We start from the raw sequence: 27,279 nt of genomic DNA, 5'->3' as shown, positions 1-27,279 counted from the left end.
CAGCGTTTACTAAATGAATACATTTATATACTCATGTTCAGTTAGTCATAGCACTAAGTGGACAGAAGAGGGCATTACTGTTGACTTCAGTGCTCTGTAATGTTTCCTTTCTTTGGTTACAGCTAGTTTAAGCTGATCTCGTTCTGAGAATGTTAACCAATTCGATTAAAGAAAGCTTTTACTGATTTCTAAACTCATAAAACTACTAGAAAGTCACATTTAATGTCCTAAAGAACAAAAAAGGCAGGTCTCCATTCATAGGTGGCAATTCTTTTTATTTGCATGAAAATCTGAAGAGCCAAATTTTGCATATTGCCTCACAAGGCTCCCCCTGAGCTCACAAACAAAAACTAAAATTAAGAACCTTTATTGACTCTCTACACAGACGACCAACCAAAGATATTTAAACAACCTCCACACCAAGCTTAGGAATTAGTCAGAGTTGTTCCATTCACACACCAGAGGGAAAACTCCTGTGAAGCTTTTTAATATTCAGAGGGAAAAAAGGAACAGGTACACTGCAATCAGGGCCCACAAACAAGGCACGGAGGATTTGTACAATTTCCCTGTTTTAGTTTCTTTGCATAACTGAATAAATATCAGTGCTGTTTGACAAATCAAACTGTGCTATTAGAAAAAAACACAGTTTTCATACTCATGACAGCATTAGTGGTAAACTACACACATACTGTGCATTACTTCAGACTAGTTAAAGGGTATCAAGAGAAAAGGGTAAGTACCAGATCTAGGAAAAACAAGTAAAAGAATATAAAATTGGAAGAAAAAAATAAAAATACAGTCCCAAACCATAATAAAAATGTATAATTAAAAAGGCTACATATCAAACAAAGATGTCACTGTCACACTAATAAAGTAACTCCAAATGAAAGCAAAAGTTCACAGGTGCATTAGCACAACTTTCTCAAATGATAATGTTTAATCTGACACTCAGATGCTGTTTGAGACACAATGCAAGTCAAATCAACCAGCTGATTGGCTTGAGCAGCTGTCAGTCACCTTCAAACAGCCATGCTGTGCTTTAGAAAGCGACGGGTCTCACAGACCGGAATCCAGCCGGCCTGAGAGGCACCTATATGTGCACTGTTATTGCCTGCTATAGGGGTCTATACTGATAAACCCTGTCAAATCCTATATCAAGTTTCACAATTTTGGTTATTGATTTTAATACAGCTAACTACAGTTAGACCTTACCAGAAGGTTTCAAGAAATCCTAAACTATTTTAGGATTAAAAGATAAAATATATGTACATTTTATACCATAGATTTAAGTTATAGTTCTACAAAAACACTATATAATAAAGTTTCATTTGTCACATCAATTAATGCATTAGGTATCAAGAACCAGGCTGATGTTATTTATACATATACTGTAATTTTTAAGTTTTTATAAGTGAATATTAGTAAATGTATTATGAATAAAGGATGATAATAAAAAATGCATTTTGAGAATCAAATCAGCTTATCAGAATGATTTCTTTTTTTTTTTTTTTTTTTCCAGAATGATTTCTAAAGAATCGTGTGACACTGATGACTGGAGTAATGTCTGCTTAAATTCACCTCTGCTGTCATAAGAGTAAACATTTAAATAGAAAACTTACTGACCCTAAAACTCTGAATGGTAGAATGTGTATTCACATGGAAATTTAATACTAGCTGTAAAAATAGTTTGTTAGTTCATGATCCCTAATGCATTAACTAATATTAACAAATTGAACCTTAATATAAAGTGTTACAGTTCTACTTCCTTTCCAACTAATGCCACAAGCTCCACACAAAAATCCACCAAATATTTTAACACAAGGAAAAAAGGCCACACAGGCAGTGTACAACCGACCCAAACAATCCTAAATCAGAAAGATGTGCGACTGAAGCTTTATATTTAATCATGTGCAAAAACAAACCCTCACTGACTGACAACGCTCAACAGACTGAATAAAAATGAGTCAGTACCACAATCCTGCACATTCCAAATGAGACCTAAATACGGTAAGTGACAAGATCTTCAGGCCTTAGATCTTCCTGTTTGTGTGACCTCTCAGTCCTATCCCAGCGCTCTGCCCTCAAATGGTCTCATTAGCCAGTGTCTCCGTAGAGAGCCAGATCTTGGCTCCGCTGAGGAACTTGCTAAGAGGAGTCCCCAGGATGCCGGGGCGACACAGGTTGCCCACAGGAGAGAAAGGGAACGAGGAGCTAAGGTACTCTGGAGGAGCAGGGGACTGGTGAGGAGTCGAAGTCGCCTTAAAGTACATTTTGGTGTGCTCCGTGTGCAGGTTGTTAGGAGTACCCGCTGCTCCTTGGTACTGCCTCAACTGGTTCTGGAGCATTTCAATCTCGTCTGTGAGCACTGAGAGCTTGTGGAAGGCGGTGATGGGGCCGCCCTGAGGAATCTGTGCCTCGGGAACCCAGCGCAGGAAGTAGAGCTTCCAGACAGAGAGGTGAGATGGGAGGAGCTGGGGGAGCAGCAGGCCCTGCAGGTCGACAGGACGAGAGAAAAAGTCCCGAACGAAGCGTTCTGATGGAGTTTCCTGCTGCTCCCGTACCTGAGACAAATCAGAACGGAGACGCAGCACGAGGGAGTTCCGGCGTGCCAGGGTGTCGTTCGGTCCGAGCGAGCCATTTCGCAAAGCGAAGGGCAGACCCCGCAGCGTCGAGCTGTAGTTTTTCTGAGGAAGAAGCCAAAAACAAATAATAAATATCATTATGTTTCAGGGCTCTGAACCGGTTCAAGGAAGGAAAACGAAAACCGGAAACGAACAAAACGTCAACAGGAACATAACCAGAAACACAAACAAAATCAAATTTAATAGTTCCGAACAGAATCGAAAATTTTAAATGGCCATTAACTGGTTAATAATGTTATTTTATCGTTCCATTAGATATTTGAATTTTGCAGTTAACCAATCATGAATTGTAGTACGGCCAAGGCAAATATGACGTTGACGCATCCATTGAGTAAAATGCCCGTGCTTAGCTTTAAATTCATCATAGATAAGTCGCAATGGCAAAGTTTTTTTTTCCACAAAACCCAATTTTACACGAGTAGCCTTTTTTTAACCATGCAGCAAACATTTTTAAATATCTCGAAAAAAACTTTAATCTTTTTGATTAAAGTAAACGCTGAACATTATTATTATAGGCAAAGAAAAAGTAAAAAAATAACGTTATTAACCGATATGTCTTCTACTCAAACCAGTTTTGGAACAGTAATTCTACAGAGGAACGCAGAAACCGAAACGTTAAAACACCGTCTCTGCTCAAGGTGAACTGATTGAATTTATTTTTTTCCTTTTTAAGCCCTGTTATCTTTTACTGTTGACTGGTATTACCTTAGAGACAACAAAGTCTGTATACTGTATGCAGACTAGAAGAGATAAAGTGCTCACCTTGCTGCGCCTGTGTGTGAATGTCTTTACTGTGCCGTTCTGCACACAGGTGGCGATCTTGCCCACGTACAGGGGATTATTAAAGAGAGTCTGGTCTTTAAGACTGAACTGTTGAGACCAGTCCCACACTGGAGGAAAGCGCAGAGCCTGGTCCTGCCCCAGGTGAATACTCTTACTGCTTGCAAAATCCTGAAGAGATGAGAAAGAAACAGGCAAACAGACATAGAAAGGGAGATGTAAAAAAAGAGGTAAAAAAAGTTAGTGACTTGATATGATATTACAATAACCTACTGTAAGATAGTGGCTATCCATGGGTTGGATAAAATAATGCGATTTGGGAGATCTCTCTTTCAATATTTCTGTGTCTATAAACAGCCTACAATTAGGACTAAATTATTAAGCAAGAACCGATGACTGTTAATAAAAAACAATTACGGAAAAAAATTTATACATAATTTAAAAAATATATACCGAAAAAGCACACTTCAGCTGTCACTTTGTCACACTGAAGACTGAAGTAATGGCTGTGGAAAAATTCCACTTTGCCATCACAGGAATAATACTTAATAATACAGGAATAATTTCACAATAATCTCAGTTTTTTTATGAATTTTTGATAAAATAAATGAGTATAAAAATGTTTTTCAAAAATATTTAAAAATCATACTGTCCCAAAACTTTTGAATGCTAGTGTATACATTGATATTTATGATTAAATATACATTTAAATGTATAGATTTATAATATATATATATATATATATATATATATATATATATATATATAATTGATATGATATAATTTCCTTTTTTCTTTTGGATATTGTGCAGTTGCTTTGACAATTTACATTGTTAAAAGCGCTATATAAATAAAGGTGACTTGACTTGACAACAAACATATATATTAATAATGATGCATATTTAATTAGTCTAACTAAATAAACCAACAAGCATCTAGCCCTGCAGTGCTCTGCTATTTGATTTTAGGACTGTTTACACCAAGGATGATAACTATAACAATGACTATCAAGTTTTAATAATCATTAATATAACTAATTAAACAAACAAATTAAAAATTGTCAAAAAGCATCTAACCCTGCTGTGCTCTGCTCTTTGTCGGGGGCAGTTAAAGAGGAAGGTGCTGAAAACGGGGACCCACATACTGTCCCCCAGCACTGTCAGGTACACCTCAGTGAACTCAAAGGCTGCTGGGTACTGATTCCACAGCTGCCACATACAGTCCAGGAACAGCAGGAACACAGGAGACTGCAGAAAGAAACAATATGAAAAAAAGAAAAAAAAACTAATCTCCACATATTAGAAAGAAGTGGGCCACACATATGCCTCATAAATGAAACGAAGATACTGGAATCCAACTGCTATAAGATGTACAACCTCCTCTTTGTCGTTCTTCTTCAGATGGTTGCAGCGGTCGAGGAACCGATGCCCGGCCATTACCCATTCCTTCTGGATCAGACCCTGGAAGCCGTGCAGACTCCTGCAGTGAGGATCACACATCAACTGCACCAGACAAGAAATCACACAACTCAGGTCCCGATCCTCTTTCTCTGTACACACACAAACAGAATAAAGATCATTAATCACTTCACATACGATTTATAAGATATTACATTTGAGATATTAGATTTGTCTATAACAGTAAACAGAACAATTAAAGGAATAGTTCACCCAAAAATAAAAATCCGCTGAAAACTATTTTTTTTTTGTTAATTTATTTGGGTGGGGGATGTACTATTCCTTTAAAGGAATATGCCAGGTTATCAATTTTACTTAATGTGTGCAGCATTTGTGGCATGCTGATTACCACAGAAAATTATTTTCATGGGTTTGCACTTATAATGATACAAATAATCTAATAAATATAATCTAGTAAATCTAACATAACATAACATACAACCTGTAATTTTCTTTTAATATACAACAGGATGAAGCAAACTAAAATGTGTATAATAACTTTATTTGTAAAAGGGCTTTTTACCTAGGAGTATGACAGACACATGTCTGCTCTCCAGCATATAGACTACCTCTACTGCATGCCGCAGAAATGTCCTGTAAAAAAATAAAGAAGTATACCACACTGATCTTAAAATGTACACAGAATCAACATCTACAGCCAGATTTGTTGAGACCTAAAACACCTGAGAATGCACAAACAGTAGCATGTGCCTGTTGCCAACATTTCTGGCACAAAGGAACTTCTGGCACAAGCTGAGACATTAAATATGCTGTTTGGTGACTACTGAATTGTTTCTCAATATTACCTGACATACTCCATCCATCTTGAGCTCTCTAAGGATGAAAGCCACTTCTCTTCAGACTCCTCAAAGGAATCTACATATGCATATAAATACAGAGGCAAGCATAAGATGCATTTGAGTCAATGTCGTTTCCACCTGGTATTAAAATGCTTTTTAAATGCGCCTTCTGTGTAACTTGTGCTCAGATTTCATCTAGACCCTCTCCACTTATTTTGTCACACTGTACAGGAGAGCCAAGTGCAGCACACAAATACGACTGAACAAATGAAGCCATCACTCTGGTTATAAGTAAGTGGGAAAATGCCGATTTTGATTGCAATGTGTGTTTTGGCACAATATATTGACACTATGAAAGCAGACCTCTGGAAATTGTCAAAAGCAGACAAGCTCAAAACATTTTAGACCCTGTTTACACCTGTATTTAACATTGTCCACTTGTGACAGGATCAACAAAAATGCATCTTAATTCAAGATGTAAAGAGGGTCAAAGTGGACAAGGCAATAAACAGATGACTTGCCACGAGTCAGCTTAGATAATTTGGATCATTTTACAGATTTTAATTCTCAGAGTAAGAGTATCAAGTGTTTAAAAACTGTATTTGCAACTAACATGTTTTTAATGGCACCAGGAAGCACTGTGTGGGATTCTTGGAATAACCAAAAATATTCCTGGCCCTAAATGGAGCCCAGACTTAAGCTAAATCATTAACATGAATAAGCCTGGTAAGGATTTCCTTAAGGAGTTAAAGTCTTATTCAACTAAGTTTGTGCCGCAATCATCCCTTTCTCCGGCATGCTATTGATTACCTATAACACAAATCTGCCTCAGTTTCAGCAGAGCAGCCTGAATATCCTGGATGTTTGGGAGGTTTTTGTCCAAATCCGACTTGAAGACATCACTGCGGAGGGGGTGGCTCTTAGTGATGGCACTGGAAATCCTGCAGAAACACAGAGGGTTTAGCTACGGTTTTCTGAAAATGACTGCCTGTATTGTTGGATCTGAGCAGATTTGGCAACCCTACTGAGTTTATGTTGCCAAATGATCTGAGATAATCAAACAAGCACAATCACAACATTTGATTCAATTTCTAAAGCCATGAAATAATATTTGGGAAAATACCTATTTAGAGTATATTATCAGCTAAAGCAGGGATCTCCAACCCTGCTCCTGGAGAGCTACCGTCCTGCAGATTTCAGTTCCAGCCCTGCTCCAACACACCTGTCTGAAATTAACAAGTAGCCTTGAAGACCTTGATTAGCTGGTTCAGGTGTGTTTGATTGGGGTTGGAGCTGAAATCTGTAGGCCGGTAGCTCTCCAGGAGCAGGGTTGGAGACCCCTGAGCTAAAGTGTATCTACTTTCTTACAACAGTATGATTACTGCTTCATTTTTCCTTAAAAAGGTGCTCAAACTAAATCTCTAAATTAGCCAGTACTTCTCTCTTTTTCTTACCGCTGCTCCACCTTCCTCTGCTGCTGTGGGTCACTGATGTTAGACATGCGGACCAGAGCGCTCCCACTGGAGTGATTCCAGCACCACAACTACAAAGCAAATGCACACACACATATATAAAAACACTCAACAAATGTCTAATATTAGCCTACATATGTTGACACACATGGTTGACTCACAACTGTTAAGTGCAAATCAATCTACCAAGTAAGACTATTAGCGCTTAAATAAGACTGCAATGTTTTTAACCAAGACACTAACTGATGACTTTCTCTCGGAGTAAGAGCAAAACAGACTGGGGTAATAAAAGTGATTTGTAGATTTCCTCTCCTCTCACTCCAAAACCAATAATCCAGTCTGGTAAAAGGCGCTCACCGGGATGCGCTGGGAGTAAAAACAGCAGGCGTATTGCTTCAGATCCTGATCTGCTAGAGATACCGGAACCACAAAAAACTCTGGGAGGCTGCAAACAACAAAAAACGAAGTTCAATTTCACATAAATGGCTACTGACACTGTGAAGCACAATCAGATATGTGATGCTTGTTTGTGTCAGTATTATAAACACAATGACCTGATACTGAACTGTGTGTGGATCAGTGAGATCAGAGCTTTCATTCCAGAGGATTACTGCAGAAAGGACAACATTCCTGTCTGTCTGAGCAGATTTATGTGAACCGCTCATAATTTAATCAGTTATCCTTATTTTCACAGGATTTATTAGGATGACTAATTCAAGTTCTTTTTGACAATAGCCGTTTGTACTGCACATACTCATACCTGTGTTTCTGTCACATTCACATGCTACATGAATGTTATGAGTCATGCAGCAATGATCTTCAGTGTAAGATGCTTGTAAATTGTGGTCTGTTTTGCAAACAGCTTGTATTATATGTAATTGTAAACTCACATATATTAACTCACCTGGGCGAGATGAAATAGCCTTGATTTATGGTACACACCCTCCATTCGGAAGCACCAGTACGCTTGATCTCTCTGTCCCAGTCGGAGGAGCAGTCGAAGAGGGGCGTCTGCAGTCCCCCGCCAGGGTCAACACCGTTCACCCGCTCACCTGTACAAACCAAACGTGTACATGCTCAAACAGCTGCGTAGGGATGCCAACTCATGAGGGGTGAAAAATATGACTTATATATATTTTTTTTTTTATTAGATTATAATAATACTTATAATAAAACATAATAAGAAAACTTGACAATGGACACATACTACCTAAAGTCTGGGGTCAGCTGGATGTGTTCAGTATTTGGCCTTTGGCCCAGTATTTTATTTTGTTCGGCTTTGGCCAAGAATTTTCTTTTCAGTGCATCTCTAATTAATTTAATTTTAAATTGTAATAATATTTCACAACATTACTGTTTTTAAATTTTTATCAAATAAATGTAGCCCTAGTGAGAATGAGACTTAGTTTAAAAACATTTAAAAAAATGTACAAATTCCAAACCTCTTAACAGCCCTCTTCAGATCTAGTTAAGTGACATATTTTAACATCCATTTACACTGAAAGGCAGAATGCATTAAGTTTGCATTACTGGTGGCGTAACATTCTCCTACGATCAGGATCAGGTTACATTCTGTCATGTCTTAAAACTACATGTTACAATGCAGCCCAACAATAGCAGCCATATAAATCTTATTATATGGCCCTTCTATTCATAACATGAGCACTTTGCATTCCCTGGAAAAGTCTTCTTGTCATGTCTTGACTTGCAGGGAAACTGAATGTATGGATAGCTCAACTCATTTTGGCAGCTCTTGTGGAAACAACAAGAGTAATTTGCTGTCACGGCCGCATGAGTGTTTTCCTACCTGTTGATCCATGGTATCGCTTTCCGACGTATTCAAAGCCAAAGAGTAGCTGTGGGTCAGCAGGGTGGGAGTAATGAGCGATGGCCAGACAAACCTGTAAAAGCACATCATACATTCACATTATGACTAACACAAAATGACCTGTAATTTCCTCAGAAAACAGAACTGAAATGTCATTACAATAAATTCCTCCTACTTTCGTCTCACACATTTACTAAGACAATGTTTCCAGACCAATTTACCCTCGCAAATTCAAAACACTCATGTGCATCTCAAATTTTTTCAAAAGGGATTTGGAAGAGAAAATTAGCCTGTGCAGAAATAATCCATACATAATAAATACTTCTGCCACAGGGCATTGGAAAACACCACCTGAAGTGCTTAATTTCAATTCTAGGCACAAACTACTGCTAGTAAGGTCCCGGACTGGTTGATATACATGGTGAAGTTTGGGAATTTTTCTATCTGTTATCTGTTTTCCAGCAACACCTGTTGGTCAGTTACTCTGTTTATTCATTCGGAAGAGCTTTTCTTGGCACAGCTGTTGGAACTAGGCATGGAAATATTCAACAGCACTGTGCACAGAGCTCAAGCTAAACTGGACTTTCACCTTTACGACTATTAGCATTTCTTTTGCTGTGTCTTACATATCTCACAGATGAGTCTTCAAATAACAAATAACTTTTCTACATGACTGATATCCCACTTGTATGGAACGGGAATGAAAATTCTGTCTTCATTCCCTCACCCTCATGTTTTCATACAATTTCATTTTAAAAGGTATAGCTCACCCAAAAATGAAAATTTTGGAACAATTGGAACAAATAAAACTCAAATAGGTGGTTGTCAACACAGAACGTTTTTTGGTTTGTTTTATTTTACTGCACAAATTGTCTCATGTTTTTGCTGGAAATTAACAATGACTACTGTACAGACTGATGACACATTAGCCATGTGAACTGAAAAGTAGCTCTGTAATTTCCAAGTTGAAATTACCAAGTTGTTTTTTTTCCATTTCTTTTTCCCAGGTGACTTTGCATTAATTACACTCAGCAATTAGCCTAGCCTACAGGAAAATGACACATTAAAATCGAGAAACACACAATGAAGAAGTCCTGCCTTCACAATCCAAAACCAGTTTTTGACATCTACTTCCATTTTAGTCCAATCAGAGCTGAGATGCCTAGAAAACTGCCCGCATCAGATTACCTTAGGCTCCTACATAATACAAGCCCCAGAATAAGCAGTGCGCGTTGCAACGGCTGTCAAGGAAACGCACTCTACTTGCCCTTCACATAAGCTCCATAAGTTTAGCCTTCACTGGCATTGAGCAACAAAAGCGTCAGGGAAGCTCTGGAACGGAACTTCAGAATAAATGCGCATGCTTGCTAAGCGCTCAGAAAGTGAGAGCCGCGCTCAAAGGGCTTTTTGTTCCTCTTGCTTTTTGTGGTGCTTTTCTTGCCCCTTTCTCCCCCTTCCTTCACACATTTTCAGAAGCTGGCAGACTGTTTAGAGTTTAACTCTGGCACCTCTTTTTTCTTCCCCCCCCCCTTTACTTCACTCCTCCTATACCTTTAGTTATTCCCCTTGGAGTTTGGGCCCTGTATTTGGTGGGTAACTGCAAGTGAAAAGCCCGGCTTCCCTCACAGTCTTTTTCCTATTACCGAAAGGAAACCTCCCTTTTCCGCTTTCAACAACAGAAACAGCTCTTAGTGCAGCCGTTGAGATTCTAGTGACTAATAAATGATGACTAACAATCATTCCAAAGATGCTGTGGAAACCATTCATCTGGCTCTGAGTCATGCTATAGGAATGGACAATCAGGGCTCGTTACACTGCAGGAATGACGAACTGGAGGCCGCTCTCCTCTTTTGACAGGAGCACAATGTGGAATGTTCGTTTTACACAAAGTTCCATGTTGCCAGGCAACAGCAGCTGTTGTGAAGCAACAGGATGGGTTTGTAGGCCGGAGTGAGTCACAGAGCTCGGAGATCGTGGTATGATCAGATCAGCTTGTATAAAGAGCTCTTTTTATCTGCTTTATGGCGCAGATGTGTAACGGGAGGGAGAGACATTCCTCAACAGAACATGCTTTATTTTATGAGGCAGAGAGCCTCTGATGATTTTGGTGGGAACTTTCAAAACGCTCCAATATGCTTCACTGCCGTGCATTTTTGGCCTTTTAAGTCTATCATTGTGGAAAAGGAAGAATAAAATATATAACAAAAAAAAATTAAGAAAATTTTTGAATATCTTTTAGAATATCTGATTATCTTTTCTGTCAAAGACTCATGAAGTTATGAAATAAAATTTCTCCCTTGACTTTGAGCTTGTTGTGGTCTCACAGAGGTCCTTTAAAGTGGCATGCATTTGAAGGAGTAAAGCCCTGTTTACAACAAGAATGATAACGATAAAGATAACTGTTATCATTGGTTTATTCTAAGTGCATGCTCATCTGCCACTTTAAATTCTCCAGCTCATTACAGCAGGATTGATTCTGATTGGCTGTCAATGTTTTTTATCGTTCATCAGCTGGAAAAAAATTGTTCTGAAATTGATTCAAACGATATTGTTCCGCTGTGCCTTTATTGTTCTCTCCACTCCACAGCTATAACACTTTTTTTGAAAATAGGCTCATTTTACAACTCATTTTAAACAGTTAAGTTTTACAGTTTTTGAATCCATTCAGCCGATCTCAGTGTCTGGCGGTAGCACTCTTAGCTTAGCATAGATCATTGAATCTGATTAGACCATTAGGTCATCAAAAATGACCAAAGAGTTTCGATAATTTTCCTATTTAAAGCTTGACTCTTCTGTAGTTGCATTGTGTAATGCAAAATCTTTGGAAAATGGCCATCCCTAGTCTGCAGTGGGATCAGTATCCACCAGACAGAGAATGTGGATGAAAGCAATGCTGTCTAGGTAAAAAGAGAAACTATAATCCCCTCATCCTACAACCTCTCAGTAGGAAAGGGGAGACAACGAGAGAAGAGACTTCCTGAAACACCACAGGCCTAGAGTTCTAGGAACGGATTCTAGCTTAAGTAGGACACTGACAGAACAAAATGCAATGAATTTGCATAAAACAGCATACACAAAAAGACAGAACACAGACTGAAATTAATAGAATTCATAAGTCCACTTCGCTCCAGGAGAGGAACCAATAGTATGCAGGAATTTCTTGTACATGTTTACAAGTTTACTTCAGAGACTTCAGCAGGGGGCTGCAGTCAAACACATTAGACCTTAATCCTCTCTCAGACTAATCCAAAAGCGCCCAGGAATGTGAGCATGTGTGGGAGTGTGTTTGGGTGCAAGGGGCTACGAGGTTAATTATTTTACGTGTGTGTGTGTGTTTGTACCTTTTTAGCACTCTCGGGTCCGGCTTCATCAAAGCGGAATCGGATGATGCGGAAGTCTTTGCAGTAGAGGATCAGCTCAGTAGGGTTAAATTTCAGCTTCTGATTGGAACCTAAAATCTTCTGCTTCCCCTTAACATCATTCACTATAGAAAAAAACACACACACAAAGTCTTATTTTGATTTTGTAAGCATTACTGATAATGAAAGTAGATCGAGGACAGGTAATGATAAGAAGAATTGGGATTGAGATGTGGCAAGGGGCAGACTTGCATGAACGCCACAGCATTATGTCATTGGTGCTTACTACCAAATTTACTAATCTCACTATTGGATTCTACATACAATATTTATATAATCTGTAGTATAATCTGTATTACATAATATTCAGTCAAATAATCTGAAGGCACAAGAAATAATGATGTTTAAAGTAATAAATAAAATAACAAACTGAAATAATTAAGTAAGTTCTCTTTTCCTAAAGTAACTACCAAGGTATACAGAAGTTCCAGTTAAAACCACTTCCATTTTTTAACATTTGGAGTTCTAGAGAACATGATACTTTATCTTTACCACAAAATGAGTTCCTCTACTCAAGTAAGTATATCCCCTAATGAGTGAGGAAATGCTCACCAGTCATTAACTTTATATTAGCAGAAATAGTTTATAGCAATATTATGCCGTTTATACATGTACTATATAAAGCCTACCGTATTATTACAATCATATCAAATTACTACATTACCAACATTATTACACATGAGCAATAAATGAATCAATTTGCAATATACATATTGTGCCCCTGAAGTTTTAAAGTATATGTGCAGAATAACTTTCAAGATATGGATATTGAAAAATATCACTTCACAGTACAATCTCTGCTTTCAAAAAATTAGCATCTTATGTGCACACCTAAAAGATTCCAATGACGAGTAACAAGTAAATTTTACTTGTCTAAATAGTAAGCTATCGTTTAATGAAAGGAGTGTTTCAATCAAAATGCAGTATGTAAAGAAACTATGGTAACACATTGATATTGTTATAAATTAACATGAAATTGTTCAATTATAATGATAAATGCTTTAAAAGTATTTTTTATTGCAATTTCATATTAACTAATGTAAACATATTACTGAACCTACCGAATAGTGTTGCTAAGATGTTGTTAATTTAAGTAAATAAAACGCAAGTAAATGTTTCTGTAGGAGAAGCCTACTCTTGCATATGACATCAAATATTTAAAAAAAAGAAACAAATATGAGCAGATATGGTCTGTTGGAGCTTTCAGTCCTGTAATTAATACAGTATAGACAGCCTCCAAGGGCAATATCCCAGACTCCAGGGGTCACTCCATGTGCCTTACTGACAGATTGAAGCCTCAAAGAGCATGCAGTGTTTTTTTTTTCTAAGCCTGATTCTCTTATAAAGGTCTTTTGTTAAAGCTACACACACAGGCAGATTAAAAAAAAATAAAAAAAAAATGGAAAAGAAGCAGGCTTCATGCTCTATCTGTTCAGCACAGGACTTCAACTTTTGGGGGGATAAGTCAGCAATGAGGGGAGTGCAAGGATCTAACACAAACAAGATTAATCGTGGCCAGGCTCAGGCTGCAGTCTGGCTGGATGAGCTCATCTACAGCTATGCTAAAAGCAGCCACCCAAACAGGTTTTGCAGCTACGCTACACTGTCTCAATTGACTGCATCACTCGTGGAAAAATCCAAGCCAACGGGGTTACAGTCAGTCATCTAGGACACATGATCCTTTTTGTTATGTTAACACAAATGCAGTAGCAGTTTACGTAACCAGTGACTGTAAAAACACTGAAGGAGAACGACAGGGATAACACATGAGCAGACATTCTATATAAAGCTGCATAGGGTCTGACCAGTTAGACGCCTCAAAACATTTTCGGTTATTAAAAGCATAAAAGCATGGTTGGAGTTTCATGGAGCAGTGTTACTCAAACTAGGTCTGAGGAGCCCCAGGCATTCATCTCACACAGCCAGGGCATCTATGGAAAATTTCTGAATGAAAATGTGGATCATAGTTTAACAAAAAAAAAAAAAAGGTACAAAAAAGCTTTATTAAATTTCAATGAAAACAATTTAGGTTTTAAACCAACCCAGATTAACTACTAGATGAATCATAATTACAAAATGTGATTTAAAACAAAATCCACCTCCCCCACCCCCCCAAAAGGTCTTTAAAAAATTATTTTAGGAGAATTATTGAATATTTGCATGCATCAAATCAGAGACAACAACAAAAGATAAAAGTAATTACTATTGGTATGAAATTACACAAAATAGTTTTGAGAGCATATTGCATAAATTGATCACAAACTGATTTGATAATGTTGTTCATAACACTGTGTGTGGGAGGATCCGATAGTTTTGGGGTTATACAGTCGAGTTGTATTACTTACATATTATAATGTGCACAGACTAGATCTTACGTGCTAAGCTGCTCTTTGATAGTGATTCAACTGATTGTAGAAAACAGCAGCAAAAAGCAGGTGGTCTGCAGGTGTTGGGAAGCGTGGTGGAGTGTGTTCATATGCTGTTGAGTTACCTGTTACTACCTGCTCCACGCAAGCCAGCGGAATATCGTGCTCACCCAAGAGGTGGTGGGTGCACTGGAATCTCTGTAAACAATAAAAAGACAAGGGTCATTTTTCATTCATTTGCTTTCAATCTTTTTGTTGATGTTATCCAGTAAAGAGAACCTCATGAGCTACGGCTGGCCTGTGTATGAACCAGTGTAATGGGTGACCTGTATTAACTTTGAAGGCCTGTAATAATTTACCTTCTTTCCTAAGAAAATCGGCTTATTATCTGTTGACTGAGGGAGATTATTAACATGTTTAACTTATATAACTTAAGAGCTGCTTAACAGAACGGAGTGACTATATAAGTTACTATGTGTAGCAGACTTCACTGCTCTGGAAAAGAAATTTGGATTCTTTTGCATGACGTTGTCTTGAAGACGGTCTGAAATTTATTTCCCTCCTTATAGACCCTTTTAGGTCCGACGTCACAGTTACGTCACAGCGCTAGCTGGAGGCAAAAACTGGAGTCGGCCCATTCAAAACAGCGCAGATTCGGCTACATAAGGAGCTTAAAATATCCTCTTCTTGTGATGTTGGGTGCTCCAATTTGAAATTTTAAGGCATACCTGATGCCACTGCCAGACAAAAAACCGACGACAGCTGTGGTGAAACTTTTGCAGCGCACTCTTCTTATCAGAAAAGGTTCAATAAATTATTGTCTTTTGTTGTTATGGGCTCCTCTAAAGATTTCTTATGCATCTCACTAAGTCGTGTACGAAATAATGTCTGTGCATGCGTGTAAAACAACAAACTGACGATTAATATTAATCATATGTAATTGTATATATATTGTTGTGATTAATTGTGGCTGGAATAATAATGTAGCTGTAAAAATAGTTGCCTGCTGAAATTTTAAATATACATACATCTTCATGACTAGATAGACGCTGTGAGTTTGTCTCATCTATACACGTTAGATGTGAGTCCCTCAACCGGAGGGAATCCTGTCAGATCGACCATGCTTTGAGTAAAAGCGTGTGGGGGTCGGCCAATCTGGTTTCATCTGTTAAAGTTAACCTTTTAAATAACAATCGTGGTCCTGGACAGTGCATCTATACCTTACATATGCAGGTAACATTTTTCCAGTTATTATTAAAAAACAAGCTAAACATACTTCATAGCTAGGGGAATCTTTCTGCCTCCAGCTAAGCTCCGCCCACAGAAAAACGTCACAATGTTTACTAACAGAAAAAGGGTCATCCAGTCTAGTAGGGAGTAATACTCATGACACCAGTATAAATTTGTATTATATTGTATAAATTATAATACTGAAATCTATTTCACCTATATGTTCTCATGTCTAACGCAGACCTGCTTTTTTCAATACTTAAAGATAAAGTGTGTAATTTCTAGTTTATTGAGTCACCTACAGTGTATGGAAGTCAATAGTAATTTATTTCCCCAAAATGTTTAAACACTGTGGCTCTATCAAAACATTGTCATGACCAGTTATAAATACATAAATAAATTCAAATTATAGTGCAACAGGTCAACAACTCTATTAATTTATTTTCCTCAGCTATGCAGATTAATTTTCTAATTCTTTCCAACAAGTTATAGTGAATAAATACTAGATTACAATCCTACGCCTAAATTCAGAGAATTGTTTTTTTTTTAATTTCAACTATTAGAGATGTTTCTGGGGTAGAAGGTTAATTACTTCCATTGCACTCTGAAAACAGCACAGCAAGCTAAATAAAATTCACATGTATTTTCTGCTATCAGAAATGTTAAAGTCAGCAATTCTTCAAATGACAAATTCTAAAAACTTAACAAAAACATGTTTTTTTAATTGTAATTTAATTTCATTTAGCTTTTTATTTATTGATTTCTCTTTTTTAAAGTTGTGAGACCACATAATAAAATGTTATGTAACCTAAAAGCATGTTTGAGTTAAAACAAATATTCTTTGATTTCATCACTGCTTATTGTTGCAGTAAAAGCACTCACTCTCAGATAAGGCTGTGCTTACCTGTCTTGGCAAGGAATTATGGGCAATGAAGGAAACTTTGAAGTTAGTACACACAAGTTTCCCCCAGAGGTCATCCTGACAGCTCTCTGCACCGATGCACTTCCTTACAAAGTTCGCCTCGTTCACAACTATTTCACCTGTAAAGAGGGAATAAGGAAGTGAAATTCAGAGGAACGAAAAAACAATCAGTTGAGCAATGGATGATTAGCTGAACTAATGATTAGCTGATTTTGACTCAGCTTAAATATTTAACATGCATTAAAAGGAACTGGTACTTGTGTTTAACATGTAAACTTGATTTGTTTAATTGTATAGTCCACTCAAAGTATGTGTCCATGTACCTCTCTGCTAACAAGAACCCAGCTTTTTAAGAGTCAAACAGAAATGAATGAAACTAATATTGTGATTTATTTTGCACATGATAGCTCCTCCACAATACAGCAGAAGTTTCTTATTAGTTCAGTAGCAACTTCTGGATTGCTGACCACTTAGGTTACACAAACTTGAGCCCCTTCCTAACAGCTTTGCAGGGGAAGCTCTCTCCTGTGACTCTCCTTTCATGTTGGCAGAAAAATGATGCCCTATTAAAAGAAATGGCCTGTTGTGCTGACTTACAGACACATAAACTTTTATCATGTAAATTTTTACACAAACAGGAAAAGAGCATGAGTTCAAAGTCAGGTGTACCAGTTGGTCACAGAGACATTTTGTTTGTACTAATAATACTCACTTGTGCCAGTGAATCTAGAGTCTGTGCTGAGCTTTACCATATTTAGAATGGATCTAATGTCACTCTAAAGAGACATTTATGCCAAGGAAGATAACTGTAATGATAACTATAAAGTGATAAACCCTTTCAGAATTATTTTTCCCAGCAAAGGAACAATAAAAACATTGACAGCTGAGTCTGAATCCATCCAACTTTAGAGCTTTAGCATTTGAAGCGGCAGATGACATAACTGCAGAACAGACTTATATAATAAACAGAATGCCATGCCATGTTGACAGAATGTTGGTGTGGATGCAAAATATAGTTATCTATATTTATACAAGTTATCAATCTTGGGGTGAACAGACCTTATTGGGATGACAGTAATTAGTTATGAACAAATATTTAACTTCTGGTAGACATGATAATTACATTTTTTGTAGATGATAATATTGGATAATTATGTATTATGGCAAATAAATGGCCAATACTACACTAGTTTGACAATTTTGACTAAATAAATAATTTTAAATAAAAAAACTAACAACCATTAAAAGTTACTTTTTTAAAGTGCTTAACTGCTACAAACTAATTTGGGTCACAACATTATAATATACAGAGAGGAAAATGTGGAAATGTAAAATTGTTAGTAAATTATTATATAGAAGAAAAAAAAGAGCTTGAGTGGTCAAAATGACCAAAATGCACATTTCTAACTCACACACGGTTTTTATAATTGTTGGCTATGACCAATCCCTCTACTTCCGTCTCTAGCTGAACTTAAGGCACACAGATGGAAATAAAGAAACCCACATTCTGCTTCATTCTAAACATAGCACTTCCTCTCTTCGGTCTAAAGACACATTAAGAGCCTAAAATGAACAGAGATTTGTGTATATTGGAGAAGAATAATCAAGTTGCTGAGAGGAAGAGTGAGGGAGAAGAAAACACAAATTCCAGCTGTGAGCACTTTGAGTGTGAGCGCGGTGAGGAGTGTTTGTCTCACAGCTGAGCCTGTTTCAGGGGTTACAGCAGGGCATGGTGCAGGCTAGCTACGATGGAGGTTGGGTCCTATGAGAGCATTTGCATCTCAGGCACAATACTGTTGAATGCTTCAATAAACGTCAAAACAGTAGGTAAACCAACCCATTTTTCAAAGAAAGACAATTAACTTATGACTACACCTGCTTGGAATCTGAGCCTCAGAATTCTGGAGCAAGTTCAGTAATGAACATCAACAACATCCACAACTACTTGTAGCCTATATTTATCTATTATATATTTTGGTTAATCTGATTAATCTGATAATGCTTTAAGTTACTAGTGTCATCAGTTGAACCTACATTTAAAACTTTTTTTTTTTTAATCTTTATTTTATCACTACAGTGAGTGCAGATTAAAAAATAGCCTTACAGCTCATTTTAAGACCTCAGTAAGAAGACCTACAATCTCTTTTACCCATCTTCTCACATATAAGCACACACCCACTCGCAAATTTCGAACGACTTCCTCTTCCGCTCTACATGCGGCCTGGACTGTAAATGGCCATGACTACATATCAACGCGTGTCTGATCAGCACTCTACAGGGATTAAGCAGCAGCTCATCCTCTCTGATCTACCAGTAAACAGCAGAAGATCAGTCCAGACTGCTGATGAGAAGGAAATGCAGATGGCTGTTTGGCAGATGCACTATGAATGCAGCCAAACAATGTCCCACTGAAATACTCGTTCACTGACTAATCAATAAAGAGCCACTGAAGACCAGTTGATAAAAGCACATCTCATTGCACAATTTGCCTAATACTTTATATTATGACATTATCGCATACACTACCAATTTTTTGAAAGAAAATATTTTTTTTTTCCAGCAAGGATGCATTATTCATCAAAAGTGAGAGTAAAGACATTTGTAATGCAAAACATTTCTATTTTCATTAAACAATTTATTTATCAAACAAACCTGAAAAAATGTATCACAGTTTCCAAAAAATATGAATCAGCATCGCTACTGTTAACACTGATGATAATAATAATAAAAAAGTTTTTTGAGCATCAAATCAGCATATTAGCATCAATTCATGAAGGATCATGTGGCAATGAAGACTGAGGTAATGGCTGCTGAAATGCAGCTTTACTCACATGAATAAATTCCATTTTAAAATGTATTCAAAAAGAAAACAGCTATTTTAAATGGTGATATTTCACAATTTTACTGATTGTATTTTTTATCAAATAAATGCAGTCTTGTTGAGCATAAGATACTTCTTTCAAAAAAAAATTAAATCTTACCAACCACAAACTACTGAACAGTAATTTAACTTGATCATATTAAATCTACACTGTATATCCTGATGCCAATGGTTTGACATGACAACACATGAGAGTATACATCATAGAGATGGCATTAATAATACACACTTGACATTAAAACTAATTGATTAAATGACCCATGACAAGTTAAAGACAGTCTGCACCAAAAAATAACAGCATCAAATATTTAGGTATGATCATGTGATCAGGCTTCCTGTGTTTACATCCTGTTAGAAAAGTGCTGTTTCGGTGGCTGGCATGTTTTATCAGTACACTTTTGGTTGCTTTTTTTTTTTTAGCTTTGAATGTGGACAGCAATTATAGCAGAGTTAAAAGTTAAAATGGTGTTGATGGCTAAAGCAGGGAGAGAAAATGCTGAATACTGCAAGTGTCAGGCTGTTCTTAAGGTTGGATCGAGTTCGGCACAGGAATTCTCTCTTGTTGCATTGTGCTGCAAAAGTTACACGTAAATGGATCAGAGCAACATGATAACAAGAGGCCAAACACAGAGACTGACAGAGAAAGAGTGAGTAAGGAGAGAGAGAGATTATGTGTGTGGGTTTGTAAAAGAACACCGTTCATGAGACAATGGGCATGTTTTGTTGAGATGACTAGGCACCATTGGGCCTCCATGTGTGTGTAGGGAGCGGTGGAGAGATTTAAATGGAGCAGTCAAGTAGGAGGTCAATCTGAATAGATACATTCTACTAAAATGTCACCACATGCAGGACTAAAACAATCCTTAGAGAATGACTAAAACAGACTATGAGTCTATTTTCTTTACACGTCGGCAAACACAAACACAGAAAGCCAACAGACCTTTTAAGTATAGTGCATTAAGTGTCCTTTTTACACTTAAATTACTATCTAATGCTCACTTAAAGTTAATCTTTAATAGCACTAATCATTTAATAGGACTAAATATTTATTTTTCATACTGTAAATTATAACATGATGCTGAAATTTCTGTGAGATATGCCTTTAAAATGACTGATTTGGACTCTTTTTTTTCCAATTTTATTTCGAAATAGAACAGAATTTTAATTCCTGGAAGAATTCAGGAACAGGAACACAAATTAGAGTGAGTGAAACATGCACTGAGAGCATTATATCCATGTTGACTTATCGTAAATAGACCTACAAGATACACTACTGTTCAAAAGTTTGGGGTAGGCAAGACCTTTTTTATTGTTTCTGAAAGAAGTCTCACCAAGGCTGCATTTATTTGATCACAAATACAGTTTAAACAGTAAAATTGTGAATTGTTTTGAGAATTCAAAATAAGTGTGTTTTTTGTATTGACTGAAATATGTATTTTACAGCATTTTACAACATTTACAGCCCTTTTATTTTAAAAATCTTTTGTAACATTATAAAAGTCTTCACTGTCACTTTTGATAAATTTCACATGTACTTAATAAATAAAAGTAATTACTTTCTTAAAAAAAAAAAAAAGTAGCCCTAACTGCAGTACTGTTGTAAATGCAGTGACTTCACCACACCGTGTGCCACCCTACTATCACCACAGTCCACAAAACACAGTGACTAGGGAGGTTTTGTTTTAATTTCAGATGAGGAACTAAAAAATGCACAGCACATCTATTTTGGAAACAGGGAAGGTCCATGTTATGTGACTTAATTGTAAGGAGTGAATGCCTAAACGCAGAGTCCTTCCCCAACCACCACAGCACTATAGTCTCCTTTTTGTGTGTTTCCCAACACTTCTAGGAACAGAGAAGCTGTCCAGATGCATTAAAACCTCTGCCATCGCAGAGGTGGAGCTGATACGTGTTTTTAATGGCTTGGAAATAGCTGATCTACCATTGCATGGGTTAGAAAAGACAGAACAAAAGGCAAAGCCTCACAGTTATAAGATTGGGAGGTTGAAACTACCTGTCAGAACATGAAGCCTTTATTCAGAAGAACCAGGACATTAGGATTAAAGGAAGATGGGTACACACCCAATTCAAGTGTGCTTGGCAGTGGCAATTATAAGACATACAGGAACAGGTAGATCACATTTTTAAAACCATGATGGGACAGAATCCAAGTCCTACGGACACGTCATCATGATACTACTGACCTCTTGATTTAGCAGAAATCTAACAAGTTTTGAATGTGTTAAAGTAAGCGGAGCAAACAAGAGTAAAACAAGCTGCTTTATCAATTTATCAGTCTGATGCTTGTCTACAGATCAACCACTAGCTCTGCACACATATGCCTAAACTACTTCAGACTTCTGTGCGCTCCAGAAGCTTGCGTTCTACAAGTGAACAGCGCATTGTGGTGCCACAGGCACAAAATCACATTCACTGACCTTTACCTTCACTGGTTCCCTGTTGGTGGAATGACCCGCTGAATACAACCTGCGCATCTGAGTCTTTAGCCATTTTCAAGAAATGGAAATTAATACTAACACTTTCTATTCTATTTCAATTTTTTTCTATTTATTATTTAACTTTGCTACATGCAATGCGTTAGATGAACTGTGACTTGCCATAGCACACATATGGTTGTCCTTTTGGTTTAATTGCTTCTATTGTCCTCATTTGGATAAAGCATCTGCAAAACGAATTGTAAACGAATAAGTAAATGTTCTCAATGCTGCCATAGAAGCAACAAATTTTTCCATTCTGCATGAGAGTTTAGGAATAGTTAACCCAAAATTATGAATTTTTTTCTTCATTTACTCACTCTCATGTTATTCAAAACCAATATGACTTTTTTTTTCCAAGGAAGGCACCATGCACTTGTCACTCTTTTCCATGCAATTACAAAGAATAAAGAAATTTCAAACCTTTGAAAAGTCAAAAACAAAAGAAAAGATAAGAGAGGTCTATATGATTAATATGTTTTTTTATACATTTCGTCTTCTGAATCAAATTATAGCTTTGGATTTTTCCGTAATTAAATCATTCTACTGAGTTTGATCTACTGAGTTTGATTGGATTAACTGGTTCATCTAACTGATGAACCAGTTAATCCAATTCATAAAACTGGTCTGTGGCTAAATCAACAGTAATCCGGAAGCATTTGAAAACATCTTGTTCTCTGAGTTTTGGCCTTTAGTCCACACTGAGGTGGCTTTTTTAGATGCTCTCCTAAGTGCATAAGTTGCAAATGCTGTCTTCGCCTTGTAGTGCAGACTATGAAAACTGAGGAATTAGATGAATACATTTTAGAAAATGCTAGTGTGGACAGAGTGTTTTGAAATGAAAACCCTGTTTTCAAATATATCTGGATTAATGTAGTCGTAGTGGCAATATTTTGGTTATGATTGGAGTGATACAGTTCACAATGCTGGTTACAGCAATTTTCAAGAGAACACAAGATTATCAGTAAATAATAATTGAAATTTTGGTCTGTTTCTCACTCAAATCTATCATCTGGATTTAGAACACATGGAATATGGATACATATATGGTGATTCTGTATCATTTTTGAAGTAGCTCCAGAAGAGCAACTAGTACATTTCTAACAAAAGTCTCCTTTGTCATTCCACAGATGAATGAAAGACATACATGTTTGGTACAACATAAGAGAGAAAGTCAATCATTAAAAAAATTATATCTTCTTAGCCTTACACCTGCTTTATTTACAATTCACAAATGTGACCCTGGACCACAAAACCAGTCTTAAGTCGCTGGGGTATATATGTAGCAATAGCCAAAAATACCCATAAAATTTTATGGGTCAAAATTATAAATTTTTCTTTTATGCCAAAAATCATAAGGATATAAAGTAAAGATCCATGAAGATATTTTGTACATTTCTTACCGCAAATATATCAAAACTTCATTTTTGATTAGTAATATGCATTGCTAAGAACTTCATTTGGACAACTTTAAAGGCGATTTTCTCAATATTTAGATTTTTTTGCACCCTCAGATTCCAGATTTTCAAATAGTTGTATCTCGGCCAAATATCGTCTGTTCCTAACAAACCACACATCAATGAAAATCAATTTATTCAGCTTTCAGATGATGTATCAATCTCAATTTCGAAAAATTGACACTAAAGACTGGTTTTGTGGTCCATGGTCACAAATAAGGAAGTGTGGCATTAAAATGCTGTCTAGAGGAAGATGGCGCATCGTAAACCCTCTGTAAAAACTTCAGCTGGCATCACAACCCAAACACAACAAATCAGGACAGATCACAGGAGTTTTATGCAAGGCCACGCATTAAAAATTCAGAGGCTGCACAAGTGCAGGAAACGGGTAGGATAAGATACTGTTCCATATACAGGAAGGAGACCTCTGTGAATATCATGTTCAACTGATCACTCAAAACGCCCAATACATAAGTTCTGTTTCATTTCTCTCTCAGTGTCACACACACTTCTCTCCTGCCAAATGTTCACCTCACAACAGCAGAAGCTGACTGGTGATGCAATGGTGAAAATAGAGAAAAGGGCAAAAGACAACTGATTGCTATGGAAACTAACAAGGCAGCCTTCTGTTAATTGACAATGTACCAAAATGTGGCAGATTGAACAGGAAGAGACAGAAGAGGCAGTAAGAACCACCAAATTATTAAAAATTACATTGGATTTCATTCAGCAGACACTTTCTGATCCCAGTAATTTACTGTAAAATTTACAAAAGTTACAAGAGCAAATGTTCAACTACTAAGCCACACCACCCCAACCCTGTGACTGTTATGAGTTATTTGTCAAAAGAACTAATGCACCTTTTTTCTTTCTTACCAGGTAGAAGTTTTGCTTCTAGTTTCTTGATGGGCAGTTGAGGACTCTTCTTCAAATCAGTCTGTGTAAAAGATTAAGAACACTTAAAATCACAAAACCACTTTCAAGTACGCAAGACAAAGTAGATCTTTATGTTTACATTTTTCTCTTGAGCATATGGCACAAAATCTCATTCAGTCTTCTTCATTTTGTCATTTGATCTGAATATCAACATTTGTAATCAGGTTTTCAGAAAAAAATTATCAAAGTGTCTTTCATCATGCTGCATTGTGTCGAATGTCAAAAGTTTTTGTGTCTATTTGTCAATGAGGAATTTGACACACTAATTCCTATTATTCAAAACTTCCATGAGTTAGATGTTATTCATTTATTTCCATTAGTGACACATTAGCTGATGCATCAACATCCTGCACGTTACATTTAAATATATATCTAAATATATTATATTTATCCAAATATGCTGCAAGTTGAAAGTACATGCACCCTGCTCTTAAAGGATGGCATCTAGCTCCGTCTGAATACATGGTAAGTTACTGCTGTGGTGCTTTCTGAAGAAAAGTCATTAACAAAGTAAGCACTGTGAACAGCTGACACCTGAGTTATCAAACCAAGTGAAGTCTTAACTATGAGGTAACCAGTCGTCCAGGTGTCAAACATATGGCGTGACACAGTTTTCTTAACATACAAGTGCAGAACAGTTTAATAAACAAGTATGATGACTTTGTCTTTGGCTGCTAATCGTTAGCATGCTAGTGTCTCACTCACCTGAAGTGGAGGAAGATAAGACTTAAAAGTCGGCTTCGTTTGTTTACCGGAGAACATAATTTAAACGGGACGATATGACAAAAATGCGAAGTGTAAATCCATATAAGAGCAGCCTAAAACTCTGTTTCGGGCTACTTCAAAGCATTAAATCCAGGGTTTCTTCAGTAGACGATGTGTTTAAACGCATAGTTTCCATAAATTCAAAAGCAGTATTTAGTCTGTGCTTTGCGTGCAGGAGTAACTTATCTCAACTGGATGTGGTCTGTCCCGCTGAAGTCTCTTCGTCAAACTCAAAGTTTTGCTGCTTTAGTTTCCCGCTGTAAACATTCAGGTCATGTTCAGTCTTCTTGTCTGAATCAACAGTGTATGTGAGTCCTGTGGTGGTGCAGCTTGAGTCCTATAATTCACCGTCCGTGTTCAGCTCAGCCATGTTTATTAGAGGAGGAATGGGGAGGTGCAGCGTGCTTGAGCTCTGGACCACAAAAAACAGGAGGAGGAGTGAGCTATGGCGAGCCCTGTGGACCATTGAAGCGTTTTGTTTTTAAATGCGAATATTCATATTGTTTATAATATTATATATATTATATATATTATGTGCTTTAACACGTTTAATTCAAAATGTGAACTTTGAGATAGAATTTGTCCTTCTAGAATTTTAAATATTCGAATGCAGGAAATAATCTTCATATTCCCGATATTTAAGTGATCTTAATTGTGTTGCAATGTCGAAAAAGCACATATGCATATAAATAGCTCGTTTTCATATTATGCATAGTTTATCTGAAGTGTATTAATGGACTAATGTCGCCACCTGCTGGAATGATTGTAATCATGCATGCATAGTTTCTATTAGGTCAAGACACGATGAAAATAATCCATACTAATTCTCCTTTACGTAGAAAACCCTTTCTCAAATACAACTGTTTTTTTTTTTTCTTCTTGTATTTCCATTTCTCTTGTAATGCCTAAATCTGAATGCGATACATGCTTGTAGTGATGGACAGGTTGAAAATATAATAAAATATAATGCAATCACTACCATTTAAATGTCTGAGGTCACTTTTAATATTTTTGAAAGAGTTAATGCTTCATTTATATGATCAAAAATACAGTAAAAACTGTAGTAGTGTTAAATATCTTTACAATGTGAAATATGAATAATTAATATATTTTAATATGTAATTTGTTTCATTACTCCAGTCAGTTACAGTGTTGCATGGACCTTCAGAAATCATTCTAATTTGCTGATTTGATGCTCAAAAAATGTCTTATTATTATCAGTGTGATTATTAATGTTTTAGCAATTTTTTGGAAATCGTGATCTTTTGTAACATCATGAAAATCTTTACTGTCACTTTTGATCAGTTTAATGTGTTCATGCTGTATAAATTTCAAAAAAAACAAAAAAAAATTTTATAAAATAAATTAAGCCCAGACTTCTGAACAGTAGTGTACTCTTAAAAGCAGTTTGCGGCTATTACACAAAACCTAGTCCAGATGTATTGCTTCACAGCTGTAAATAGATGGCTGAGGGGAGTGAATCATTTTGTCAGTCTTAGTTTTATTAGCTTAGGTTTGACTGTATGAATATGAATATGTTTATGAATATGATCTATCACAAGGTTTCTCTCAAAAAGTTGTCAAAGGTTCCTCAAAAAATTGTGAACTAAAAGGTTCCTCTTGAAATATGAGCTGCTAAAAGGTGAATATAGGTGCCTTACAGGTCTGAAAAGATCTTTGTGAAGTAAGGTGAACATTTAAAACAAGTAATGATCACTGACATACAATATAATAACAGTAATAATAATAACAACAACAAACATATACTATTTATAATAATATAAAAAAATATATATAAAAAAGTTCATGAAAAACTTGGATTTCATGGG

General features: G+C 36.6%; 1 protein-coding gene across 1 annotated transcript; it reads right to left on the bottom strand.

The window, feature by feature from the left end:
• Positions 1-263: 263 nt before the first annotated feature.
• Positions 264-25,880, bottom strand: LOC306888067 (myotubularin-related protein 10). Its single transcript, XM_079446191.1, has 16 exons — positions 25,391-25,880; positions 24,626-24,686; positions 16,899-17,035; positions 14,890-14,962; positions 12,321-12,463; positions 8,959-9,052; positions 8,056-8,203; positions 7,509-7,596; positions 7,134-7,222; positions 6,490-6,620; positions 5,686-5,755; positions 5,403-5,473; positions 4,799-4,971; positions 4,499-4,669; positions 3,405-3,593; positions 264-2,684 (listed from the first exon to the last, which is right to left on the bottom strand). The coding sequence occupies exons 1-16, from the start codon at positions 25,445-25,447 to the stop codon at positions 2,082-2,084; spliced, it is 2,298 nt and encodes a 765-aa protein (XP_079302317.1). The 5' UTR covers positions 25,448-25,880; the 3' UTR covers positions 264-2,081.
• Positions 25,881-27,279: the final 1,399 nt, after the last annotated feature.

The sequence above is a fragment of the Barbus barbus genome (genome assembly GCF_936440315.1).
Source record: "Barbus barbus genome assembly, chromosome: 2".
NCBI lineage: Eukaryota > Metazoa > Chordata > Actinopteri > Cypriniformes > Cyprinidae > Barbus > Barbus barbus.
The sequence above is the reverse complement of the archived record's forward strand: the minus strand, read 5'-3'. Positions and strand labels throughout refer to the sequence as shown.